This window comes from Limulus polyphemus, unplaced genomic scaffold (genome assembly GCF_000517525.1).
Source record: "Limulus polyphemus unplaced genomic scaffold, Limulus_polyphemus-2.1.2 Scaffold1284, whole genome shotgun sequence".
In the NCBI taxonomy this organism is placed as follows: Eukaryota; Metazoa; Arthropoda; class Merostomata; order Xiphosura; family Limulidae; genus Limulus; species Limulus polyphemus.
Genome location: NW_013666894.1, coordinates 25,132 through 38,681, shown reverse-complemented (window position 1 = coordinate 38,681; position 13,550 = coordinate 25,132). Strand labels below are relative to the sequence as shown.

Genomic DNA, 13,550 nt, shown 5'->3' with positions numbered 1-13,550 from the left:
ATTGTGGTTTAAAGCTTTGAACTAGCTTTGGTATAATAATTTATAATTTATTTCTTGCTGAACGTCTGAAAATAATGTAAGATCTTTACACGTAGAAAATTTGGGAGTGGAAGATACTTGGTTGAAAATTTAGTTTTTATTATTTGAAATTTTAAGAAATCTGACTTAATTTATTTCCAATAAAAAACGCCGTTTTTCTGTTAACTGATTTTTTTGGAGTGTCGTATCTACTGCAAGTTTTTCATAACAGCTGTTAACGACCACGTTGCTTTGAATAAGACAGATAATTAAACTAAGTGTGGTGTTTCATTTCCAGCTGGGAATTTGAAATTACATGTCAGAAGTTTTGTTCGCAGATAAATTAATCTGCTTGAAAGTGTTTGTTTGCGAGCTTTCTGCTTGAAGCCGCGTGCGAATCTCGTGTCGTGAGGCGCTGACATGGACTCGTGCTGCGCTAAGCAACGTTATCGAATGGCCGTAATTTTTGGTCTGTCAACAGATAATTGATTTGCAGGCAGGCGCTGGGAGCCGATTTGATCGTTGTTGCTGACACATTATCTTGTAGCGCTTTAGCCCAACTGTAGGGCGGAGCGGACCAATAGGCGGTCTCTAGCCAGCAACCAGCGGTATTTAGAAAGATTAAAATGCAATTGGTATGTGTGGCTAGCCATTTCCCTACGTCGTGAAGCAACAATAAGGCGTTAGCCAAGTGGGCCAGTGAACTTTTAGGGAGACTCTGTGTATGGAGTCCGGATGGCCTCGCCGAAGTTCGCCGACACCACTAAGTCCTTCTGTATCGAGGCTTTATTAGCACGGGACGATCCTGTTAAACCTCCTGTTTCCAGTCCGAACCTGTACCGGCGATCTGAGTTGCAGCAGGGGTCGCAGGTGGGTCTGTCAAGTACTAGCAGTGTCTGCAGCAACTCAATTACTCTCTGTCCTTCTAACAGTCCTATAAGTCAGCCATCTCGGGCCAATATCATGAACCTTGCTTCCCTAGCTCTGCCCCTGACAGGGACCTATACGAACAGTCATATGGCCGTTCCCATCTTCTCTCCGCACCCCCTCTACGCTTATAGCGGCCACGGTTCACTCGGCGTACATCCTGCCTCCATGCCCGTCCTAGGCGGCAGCGCCTTTCACCCACCATCCGCTGCAGTCACTGCTGAACAGTCACTGACCGGACTGAAGTCTGGACCATTGCCGGTGGAGTGGTTTGCTCGGGCCGGCGTTTTCTACCACAGGCCCGGAGATATCACAGGTAAGATAACACAATCTGTTGTTATCGCTACTGGTCTAAGCGCGAACAGATGTGTAAATATCGCAACCCAGATTCACACCTTGCTGTTTAGGACCTTATACACAAATCACTATGTAATTTGTTTGCATTTCTTTCATTTCATTTTGCTTTTTCATCTTGATATCTTTTTATTTTCTGAAAATAGTTTAAAAAAAATTCTCGCATTTTTTAAAGATTGTGCTTAGCACATTTTTAGCACATATGAAGTAGCCACTATTCATTACTTTTTGCACATGCGTATATTCAGCGATTTAAAGACGACTTCGTTATGAATATATGCTCACTTGTCACAATAAAAATCACACTTGTTATGTGGATATTACGCACACAGAACAAAGTTATTGTATAAACACTATACACATAGAACAAAGTTATTGTACAAACACTGTACACATAGAACAAAGTTACTGTATAAACACTGTACACATAGAACAAAGTTATTGTATAAACATTATACACAAAGAACAAAGTTATTGTATAAACACTATACACACATAGAACAAAGTTATTGTATAAACTCTATACACATGGAACAAAGTTATTGTACAAAAAATGTACACGTAGTACAAAGTTATTGAACAAACACTGTACACATAGAACAAAGTTATTGTATAAACACTGTACACGTAGTACAAAGTTATTGTATAAACACTATACACATAGAACAAAGTTATTGAAGAAACACTGTACACGTAGAACAAAGTTATTGTATAAACACTATACACATAGAACAAAGTTATTGTATAAACACTGTACACGTAGTACAAAGTTATTGTATAAGCACTGTACACATAGAACAAAGTTATTGTATAAACACTATACACATAGAACAAAGTTATTGAAGAAACACTGTACACGTAGAACAAAGTTATTGTATAAACACTGTACACGTAGAACAAAGTTATTGTATAAACACTGTACACGTAGAACAAAGTTATTGTATAAACACTATACGCATAGAACAAAGTTATTGTATAAACACTGTACACGTAGAACAAAGTTATTGAACAAACACTATACACATAGAACAAAGCTATTGTACAAACACTATATACACAGAACAAAGCTATTGTATAAGCATTATACACACAGAACAAAGTTATTGTAAGTACTATATAAACAATGTAGTCATTGCAGGTGTGCTACCGATGTAGTGTCTTCATTATGTATATACTATATATACAATGTAGTCATTGCAGATATGCTACCGATAGTGTATCTATTATGTAAATAATATATAAACAAGTTAGTCATTGCAGGTGTGCTACCGATGTAGTGTCTTCATTATGTATTTATTTACATAATAGATACACTATCGGTAGCATATCTGCAATGACTACATTGTATATATAGTATATATATAAACAAATTAGTCATTGCAGGTCAGCTACCGATGTAGTGTCTTCATTATGTATGTATTATACAAACAAAATAGTCATTGCAGATATGCTACGGAAACAGTGTCTGACACATTGTATTTACGCATACCTCAGTCATTTCACAAACAATATAATTATTATATACAAATAATGTAGTAATTATTGAAGTATAATGTATATGATTTAAACATTATAGAGATACAACATACTAATTATGTACAGACTACATCTAATATAATCATTGTTGAAGTACAATATACACACATAAATGGTTCACATCATGATAGTTATTCATAAAAATTAATTATATATATATATATATATAGCACTTAGAGCACTACTTTTCGGTCATATACCATCCAGTCTGGCGAGCCCCGGTATAAGGCGAAAGGCCTCGTCGGCATTGGATATTGCAGCTGCAGTGTCGTTGATATATTATAATACATTCTCCATTGTTTTCTCTCGTGGGTTGTTGGAACACACAAAATATTTACAAAGTACGTATTATATAGTCTCCGTGTGTATTTATATCTAACTTTTACTGTAAACGTGGCGTGAAGTTAGTAAACTTTATGCATGATGTATCTAACTGTAACTGTAAGCTGTTTTCTTTCTTACTGTTTATTAAGGGAAATATTTAGTTTTCATCCCTATGGTGTAAAACATTACAGTGGAAATACTGCACACATATCAAAGTTTTCAAAAACACAAAGGCAGCAAAGTAAAATAGGGTAAAGAAAGTGAATTGTGTAATAGGAATGGGTAGTGATAATTTTAGTTCTCAAGTTAGGGCGAAGCTATATTCAGTAATTTACTTTCTTTGTTTTTACTACCTAGTTGTCTTTTTCTTCTTTCAGCTTATTAGCGTTTTTTTATTAGTTACATTACACAATATATATTTCAGATGAATTCGATATTAAACTACTTATAATTTGTTTATGATTGATACTTGAGTGTAAGAAATACAAAATAGAATTTGTATCAAAACTGAGTATATTAGATGGACTACATCTGGAATAATGGGGAAAAAATTAATTTTTTAAGCCTCAGCCAACATGTTACAAAACAAGATGTTTGACAAGAGTAAATATGCAAAGTTGTTCGTCAAGGTTAACTGTATATATATATATACACAAACAGATTTACCCGACAAGAATAACCATACAAGAAAAATTAAACAAAGTTACCTGCTACGAGAACTGTACTAGTTAGCATAGATAAAGAGTAGCCTGATAAACAAAGTTACCCGACAAAAGTAACCTTGTCAACAAAGTTACCCGACAAGAGTAACCTTGTCAACAAAGTTACCTGCTACGAGAACTGTACTAGTTAGCATAGATAAAGAGTAGCCTGATAAACAAAGTTACCCGAAAAAAGTAACCTTGTCAACAAAGTTACCAGACAAAAGTAGCCTGATAAACAAAGTTACCCGACAAAAGTAGCCTTATAAACAAAGTTACCTGCTACGAGAACTGTACTAGTTAGCATAGATAAAGAGTAGCCTGATAAACAAAGTTACCCGACAAAAGTAACCTTGTCAACAAAGTTACCCGACAAGAGTAACCTGATAAACAAAGTTACCTGCTACGAGAACTGTACTAGTTAGCATAGATAAAGAGTAGCCTGATAAACAAAGTTACCTGCTACGAGAACTGTACTTGTTAGCATAGATAAAGAGTAGCCTGATAAACAAAGTTACCTGCTACGAGAACTGTACTTGTTAGCATAGATAAAGAGTAGCCTGATAAACAAAGTTACCTGCTACGAGAACTGTACTAGTTAGCATAGATAAAGAGTAGCCTGATATGTGGTTACTGTTACCAACTAGCTAACTTTGTTTCTTTGGTTACTTTTGTCAGGTAGCTTTATTGGTTACTATTGTCGGATGACATTATTGGTTACTTTTGTCAGGTAACTTCATTGGTTACTCTTGTCGGATGACATTATTTGTATCGTCATTCTTACCGAGTAACTTTGTTTATCAGGTTACTCTTGTCAGGTAACTTTGTTGACAAGGTTACTTTTGTCGGGTAACTTTGTTTCTTGTCAGGTAACTTTGTTTTATAACCATATAAACAAAGTTACCCGACAAGTATAACCATATAAACAAAGTTGCATGACCAGAGTAATCATACAGAGTTAGCTGACAAAAGTAACCATACAGAATTACTCGACAAGAATAACCATACAAACAAACAATATAAAGTTACTTAACCAGAGTATCTGCATAAACAAAGCTGCCTTAGTTAACCACACATAGAGTTGACCGCCAAAAGTAAATATACAAAGGACATTCCTAAAGAGTATCCACATGAGCAAAGAACCACATAAGCAGTGGAAAATAAGAGTAACCACACACGCAAACTATTTATTAAATGTTATCATACAATTAAAACGCCTAGAACAGTAATCATAGAGAGTGACTGAGAAATATAACCAATTTACTTCAGGTTTATTACTTCACATTACAAGCTAATCTTGAGAACTAATACTATTAATATCGCACAGACTCCAGAAGTGTGATTGGTTCCCATCAATAAATTAACCAACAACATTGACCTATTGTATAGGAGTAATCTAAAAACAGAGCGAGAGAGAGAAACGTGAATAATGAAGTGCTATATATTTTAAAGGTTCATCAGTATTTGATAGCCACGGTTTAAACAACCAACCAATAGGCTTGTTAACTACAATATCTATTGTTTCACTGTCCATTACAATTCTTTTTTTCTCGCCTTTACAATCCCACATTTTGTTTTAAGCCTTTGATAACAGAGCTGATAAAACGATATTCACTTGTATTACTTCGTACTAACGTGGATTAACGGTAAGCTTGAGGGCTTATAATGCTAACGTTCGATCTCTAAGTTGAATATATTTGTTTTTAAACTAATGAATAAACAAATGTAGATTTATTAGTATTGCAGTGTTTGATAAACCAACTATGAAAGAAACAATATTTTGGTTTCACTTTTAATAATTAAAATGATAAATTTGGCAAAGCAAAGAAAGAAAAAAAAGACTTTTTTGAACTCATAAGTTACAGATAATTGTGTTTGTTTACAGATGTTTAATACAGTCGTCTTCGTCAGTTCATTACAGTTATCTGAAATAATAACGTATCAAATTTATCTTTCGTCTGCCATAAATCACCACCCAGAAAGACCTTCGTTCAATACGGATGTTACTTAAACACTTCTGGTTTACTGTCTGTAATATAGTTACACTTCTGGTTTACAGTCTGTAATATTGTTACAATATCTGCACGATCATACGTGATTTCATTTATTAAGCCTGGAAAACAAGAACTGAAATATAATTAACATACGTATCTATACAGAGTATCAATGATATCCCTGCCTAAACAAGAAATTGTTTACTTAATCATTTCCACCATAAATCTTCATTAATCTGTTGACACTGAATTAAAGATGGTGGTTAACCTTCAAAATGTTGGAGGATTATGTTGAAGATTTTTGTTCTTGTAAATGTAATGTTCTCTAACCCATATGCATTATATAGAATTTAACGATATAAGTTGTTACCAGTAATCTCGAATAGTTGACGTTGGTCTAATTGAAGTGGATGTTAAGCCTATTTAGTTTTAGTTTGATAATAATATTTCTTTGGGAAAATATCAAAAAGTAAAAGTTGTACATTTGTAAAATGGACAACACAATAACAATTAATGAAATCCCCAAAACAAATATTCTTAAATAGTGTTCTATAATGATTTATCATATTCATTTGTGGACACAGTTTGAAATTTGTTATATAAAACAGTAGTCACCGAACTCAACTTTAAAACACAGGAAATACATAAAGACTGACCTCCAGAAAACACGCGGTAGTTTATTGTTCAAACAAAATGTACAAATACATGTTAAACATATCATTAGAGATATGATTTTGAAGTGACTACTTAATAGACACATGTGACTCAATACGAGTTTAAAACTAACCAGGAAGCAGAAATTATTTGTTTTACTATACATTTTATAGAAAAAATCCGTTGGTAACACTATCGTATACAGTTCGATACATGAAGCAGCACAGGAAGCTATGATAGATGTTAGATACGTTGGCATAGCTGTGTATAGCACATTGTTCAGAAAACTTTAACATTGCAAGTATGATTTCATTTAATGGAAATCACAATAAAATCTTTTGTTAGCGCCAATTAGAAGAAAACAGAACAAAAAAAGATGGGCATTGGTCTGCAATTAGAAGAAAACAGAACCAAAAAAGATGGATATGGGTCTGCAATTAGAAAAAACTAAGTTGTTTCTTAAATAGTTTTAAATCTGTAGGAGAATTGACTCTTGTAATAGCTCTATTTATCAATTCAAATTCGTGTGTTTATTCATCGATAGAGCGATGGCTGCATTTTGTTTACAAAAGAGAACTTAAGGTTAGGACATCTGAAGAAACTGTATCAAACATCTTATGTCTTTTTTAAATTCCTTCCGACCACAGAGAATTCCAGCTCTTAAGATGGATCTTTTATTAACATCAGTGAAAAGTTCAGTAACATTTGTTTAACATAGTTCCAATTAACACGGTTTTACAGGCATTACTCCACAATGACGCCTGGAGCGATTATACGTATCAACTGTTAGAAACGTGAAAAGCTCCACCTAACTTATTTGCCTTAACTACAAATACCGAAAATATCAATACGTTTTTGCATAAGTGTTATATTGCTACCACTCCACGGTTACATACTTTGATAATAATTTTTGATAATAATAATAGTTGATCAAGGATGGATCAACCACCAAATTTGTTTTTTTTACACATTGTCATGTTTTAGTCTTGTATTTTATCCTCATAAAAATCGCTTACGGCTCTTAAAACTACAAAGTATCAGAAAATCTGACGTTAAAAGATTTACATACGTTTGACATAATATTAGATATGTGATATTAAAAGATTATAATACATCACCCACCCACCCAAAAAAGGAAAAATAGCACCACCACCCCAAAAGTGGCAGTTAACTTACCTATAAAACTTTGTGTATAATAAAAAATATTTTTTATTGTAAACAATTAATTTAAATTATTTTAATTTACTTTCAAAATACAATTTATTATATATTCTATTATAATTAACGAGTAGGATTTTAAACTTTTTTGTTCATCGAAAGAAATTTGTCCTTATATTAATAATAATAATAGATTTTTCTAAGAAAGAAAAATTGTTATACTGCCAGTATTTGGTCATTTTGAAAACTCAACAATAACTCACGTTCGTGATTACTTTAACTGTAACTCTATATATATGTCAAATGTTTTAACTAATTTCTTTAAATTGCAACTGATAAAACAACAGGGCATGGTTTACAAGCACAATATTATTTAAACGTATTTAAAATTTTTATCAATAAAATTTTGAAATTTGTTTTTACAAACTAAGGGTTATTCAAACCCAAAAACATGAAAAGATGATATAAATCAGCAAAGTTTGACAAAACAATTCTATTGTAACGGAGAATGAAAATTCAATTCCTATTTAAGTCTAAATGATCCCACTGTGTATACAAGCAGTATTCTTTACTTGCCATGTTTACTGTACACCCTTTGTTATGTGTACTACATTAGAAGACAGTTTGTAATATTTGGTTTGTACGCTAAGTATCATTAGAGGTTATTGTTTTTTTCAGTCTACTTTAAGCTTGTATATCGCAGGATTTACGTAGTTAGTTTTATTAAGTAGGTGTCCTTTGTTGTTAAAAATCAACTTGCTAATGTCTATATTTCATCTAAACAATACTATCAGCTGTATCGGCGCTGTTTACTTAAACGTTGTTCTTGTGTTTGCATGTGTAAATTGAAATAATACGTTACCAAGCGTCAAACTTTTCTTAAGAAACTTAGTACAGCTATACCTCCTCTGTAAACAGATTAACCTTACAGTGGTGACATTAAATCACGTGACTGTCGTTCAACAATGTAATGTAAAGTCGCTACATGTAAATATAAATAGTGTTTAACAATGAAATTTAAACTGTTGTTATTTTTTTTTACATCTAGTGTATCAATTAAATTACAACGATATTAATCTATGTATGTCTTTCTTTATTTGTAATAAAACCATAAATTCTTTAAAATTGACTTTTCGATGGCTACAGCCTTTTAATGTAGCAAATTAAACTGTTTTATACTTCAAATGTACACAATGTATTTGTTTGTTTTTGAATTTCGCGCAAAGCTACACGAGGGCTATCTGCGCTAGCCGTCCCTAATTTAGCAGGGTAAGACTAGAGGGAAGGCAGCTAGTCATCACCACCCACCGCCAAGTCTTGGGCTACTCTTTTACCAACGAATAGTGGGATTGACCGTCACATTATAACGCCCCCACGGCTAAAAGGGCGAGCATGTTTTGATGGGACGGGGATTCGAACGCGCGACCCTCAGATTGCGAGTCGAGCGCCCTAACCACCTGGCCATGTACACTATAGAACTAAGGATTTTAATGATTTTCGATATATATATATATATATGTATATATATACAATCCAAATATTTTCAAATATGAAAAATCTAGTCCTTGAAGTTATAGCAATCATGCAGTTTAATCGATGTAATTCTAACTTAATCATATCACTTAATATTTCATTTGAAACCACAACCTTCACCCAAGACTAACAAAAAAAAAAACCCGTCTCATTGAAATCTTTGTTATAGGAAGAAAGTGATAACAATACCAAATCTTACTAATCAAGGCTACCAAACAAACATACATGACTCAAATTAGTATCACCCCCATACCTACCTAGCCCCCCAAAAATACAATACCGTACTTTTATACCCGTACATATACAGAATTTAATGAATAGGTATTTCTTTTAGCGAACTATGATAAATTTGCTTTAATTTACCTTATACATACAATGTTGATTAGTGGCCTGTTAATTAATGCGTATATATACCAAATCTTATTAATCAAGGCTACCAAACAAACATACATGACTCAAATTGGTATTACTCTTATACCCACCCGCCCAAAAAAAGGAACAACAATAGATAAGTTATAAACACAATACTGAACTCGCATACACATACGTATACAGATTTTAAGGTCAGAAAAAAGGAAAGACAATCAACAAAAGTGTGTGGACAAACATTCAAATGTTGTGATATAGCAAATGTTTGATCTCTTTAATTGATCGGTTGTGCGATACCTTGTACATTTTTATGTCAATGTTTGAATTGTTTATAAATAACAACTGTGACGAAATTCCCAAATTATCCATTGAAGAGCTTGAGGGAGAGTTCAAGATTGTTTGTTTATTTGAAGTTAAGCAGAAAGCTACACAGTGGGCTATCTGTGCTTTACCCACCACGGGTATCGAAATCCGCTTTGTAGCGTCTTAAGTCCACAGACATACCGCTGTGCCACAGGGGGGGGGGGGGCTAAAGTTCAAGAAGCAGCAACCTTAACTAAATGTAGTATGTTGTAGAATACGAAACAATACCGTAATTCAGTTGGTCTTCTACACCTTCTGAAGTAGAACACGAAATAGTGTCCATAATTCACTTGGTTTTCTATTTTACCAAACACACACATATATATTTATATATATGAAAGTTGTATGTGAGCTTCTGTGGGAAAACTGAGTATTCTATAACATTCATACAGTTAAGGAAATCAATGAAATTAGCTGAAGTGTTAGAATTTTTTCCACCTTTTTCTTATGTTCTTATTTCCCGATTTCACATTGACGTATTTGGTTACCACAGTTTTAATAGGATTCTTGTGTTTAGAGTAAGTGCCTGGATGAAACGTATTATATGGGAATACGTTATATTAAAATAATTATAAATCAACACACATGACAATATTTATCTACAACGCAGTTGAATGTCATTCTTTGTTTATTCTTGTTAACAAATTGCAGTTATTTATTACAATCATAAACGCGAAAACTCGTAAACTCATTACAAGTACGTGCTTCATGTCAAATATAGTCTTGTAAAAATAATCTTTAATACAAAGTTCTGTTTGCTTTCAAATGTTAAAATCGGCCATATTTGATTTTACAGATATCACATCTCATGGTAAACATTTTTTTAGTATAAAAAATGACTGGGCTTAAGATAATCAGTGGGTAAAAATTCCCAATACAATGTCTCATTGGTAAAACGATGTTCCATTATTTCCTAATAATCTCTAACGCCGAATACCTAAGAAACAAGACTATTAAATATTCAGCAAATATATCAAAATATAAAACATGATTTTTTAAAATGTGACTTTCGTATTAGTTTAATTAAAGATTAATTATATAGCTAAGTAGGCTAAAATTAGTTTAATTTTGTTGTGTAGTAGAACAGAAATATTTTCTAAAATAATTTGCACTGTCAGCACCATATATACATATATGATAAACAGGAGATGTCTTCAAAATATCAGAATAATAGTATCATATATATGATTTACATGATATACAGGGTGTCCCAAATACGTATACACATTTTCAATGATTATAAATAGAATGTTTATTAAGATATATCTGAGTATATATCTTACATGTTTGATATGCTACTGTAGTAATAACGTCGTATATGATTTACAGGATACGCGCACAATATTTTACTGTAGTAATAACGTCATATATACATATATATATATATATATAATTTACAGGATACACGTTTAACATTTTACTGTTGTAATAACGTCATAGATTATGATCCCGAAAGCAGTGTTTATTAAAATGTGCACTGATTTATACACAGTAAAGTAAAAGAAAATAAATCGTACATGCAATAGTTAATATTTCGTTCATATCATTGCGTTATTTGAATGTTATATGCAATAGATAGAATCTTGATAATCAAACATTATATTATATAGACACAATACAATAGCGTTGCACTGCTTGGTTACTATATATAATAGAGGGAACGTGCTAATACCTGATTAATTAAATACTGTATAAGGTAAACACAGTCTAATAGCGTTGCATTAATTAGATATTATATACAATAGACAGAATGTAGTAGCATTTAATTAGTTAAGAGGCTGTTGGCCGGTTATTGATTAAAACGTACAGAATGCGGTAGCTTATCAGCAAATAAATAAATAGAAAGAACGTGTAACGATAGAAGGAATGCAGTAGAAATATCACCTTAAATTAGCATTATGTATATAACCGATAATATGGTTAATACAATAGTGTTTAATAAACATAGTACGGAAAGAGTGGCCTTACCTACAGGTATATATGTATATACGTTGTAACCCTTATGTTGATGTACAAAAAGGGATTAAACATTAATGAAGTGAATAGTGAAACAATAGGGGAATAGATCATTGTATTTATATAATTAACCAAAGTACTAGCTTGTTCTTGTGAATTTAACACGTATGGTAGAACTATATATACTTCAAAGCATAACGTGTCATACAACGTACTTTACTTTTAACCTTCGAACTTGCCTTCTGATAAGGTTATATATGATCCAAAGTCTTTTCAAGGAGACTCTTCCATTTCTTCGGTAATTTGTCAAAAAAACCTAAGCAAACAAAAGGCACTCCAATTTTTGTCTCGAACACTTTCGAAAGCAGTTTTTGACTTATGATCGTGCTTTGCTTGGAATTAAAAGCCCTTACTTAAAAAGTATATATATATATATATGTTTGTTTTTCCTAGCAGTCAGTTTTAACTGCCAGCTTGATACGAGAGAGAGGATTTCGAGATAAGGTCATTTAGGTCTTCAATTGATTTAAGTAAACATCCTTAGCTCATGCTTATCCACTCGAGGTTAAGCTTGTGACAAGACAAGTTTTGAATCAATTTCTCAAGATTCAAACAACTTGACATTGATGAAGTGAATCACTCCAAGAACCATATACGAATCTTAAGCCTCAAATACTTGAACAACGAAGGCTAATGTTCTGCAGATTAATAAATGATTTATCAACGCTAGTGTGTTCTCTATATCAGCAGATTTATGATTTGCCTTGAACAAAGTACAGCGTACAATGTTATTTCAAAACTATCGTAAAGTATACGTGACTTTAACCCAAATTTACGAAGTAGGGAAGGAAATCATAAATAGAAATGCACTCGGGTCTGTGTTTTTATGGTTTAAATATAATTTATATAAAACAACAATACAGGCAGGCAAACTATCGGAGAGGCAGACAGACAAACCATTAAGTTTTGAGCAATATAATTCAATGTAATTTGTCTTTTAGCGCACCCCCTCCCAGTGCTCAACGGAAGCTTGGATGCCTTTAACGCTCAATTCGAGGTTCGATTCTTTCTTGCGGGGGGTACATCAGAGAGAGAGAGCCCAATGTTTAACTTTTTGCTTTAGAGCAAACGCACCTAAGAACGAGGAAACTGCTGAGAAATAATTAGGATATGATAAAGTTTACTGTATCTCTAGTACAGAGATAATTAACCCTGACAAGGATATAGTAAACGTTTTAATTTAAAACGCGAAAAACATAGAGAGGGAATTACGATATAAAACAGTTTGTAATGTATCGCATATAAGGTTAGATGGTCTTATTATATACAGAATGTGAGTTGTAATCTACAAGAGTGACACATTTACATACAACTAGGATATGTCGCGATTGAAAGCATGACGCAATATTTATTATTAGAAAAATCTGATTTAATGCTATCCACAATTCAGTAAAATTATAAAATTTTAAAACAATTACGACACAATACTCTTTGTAAGTTAGAACAATACAACATTTAATGATGAACTTGTTACTGTATAGTTGATTACATAACATAGGTATAACATTTAGGAATGGTCAAGATGTGGTAAACTTGATTACATAACATAGATGCAACATTTAGGAATGGTCAAGATGTGGTAAACTTGATTACATAACATAGA

General features: G+C 32.7%; 1 protein-coding gene across 1 annotated transcript in view; it reads left to right on the top strand.

Annotated features, from left to right (window-relative positions):
• The first annotated feature begins 653 nt into the window (after positions 1-653).
• The window catches only part of LOC106462924 (motor neuron and pancreas homeobox protein 1-like), a 36,561-nt gene continuing 23,664 nt past the window's right edge, over positions 654-13,550 (top strand). The window contains exon 1 of the mRNA XM_013922892.2: positions 654-1,261. Coding sequence (XP_013778346.2) covers positions 754-1,261 — 508 coding nt within the window. The 5' untranslated portion in view covers positions 654-753. The remainder of the gene's footprint in view (positions 1,262-13,550) is intronic.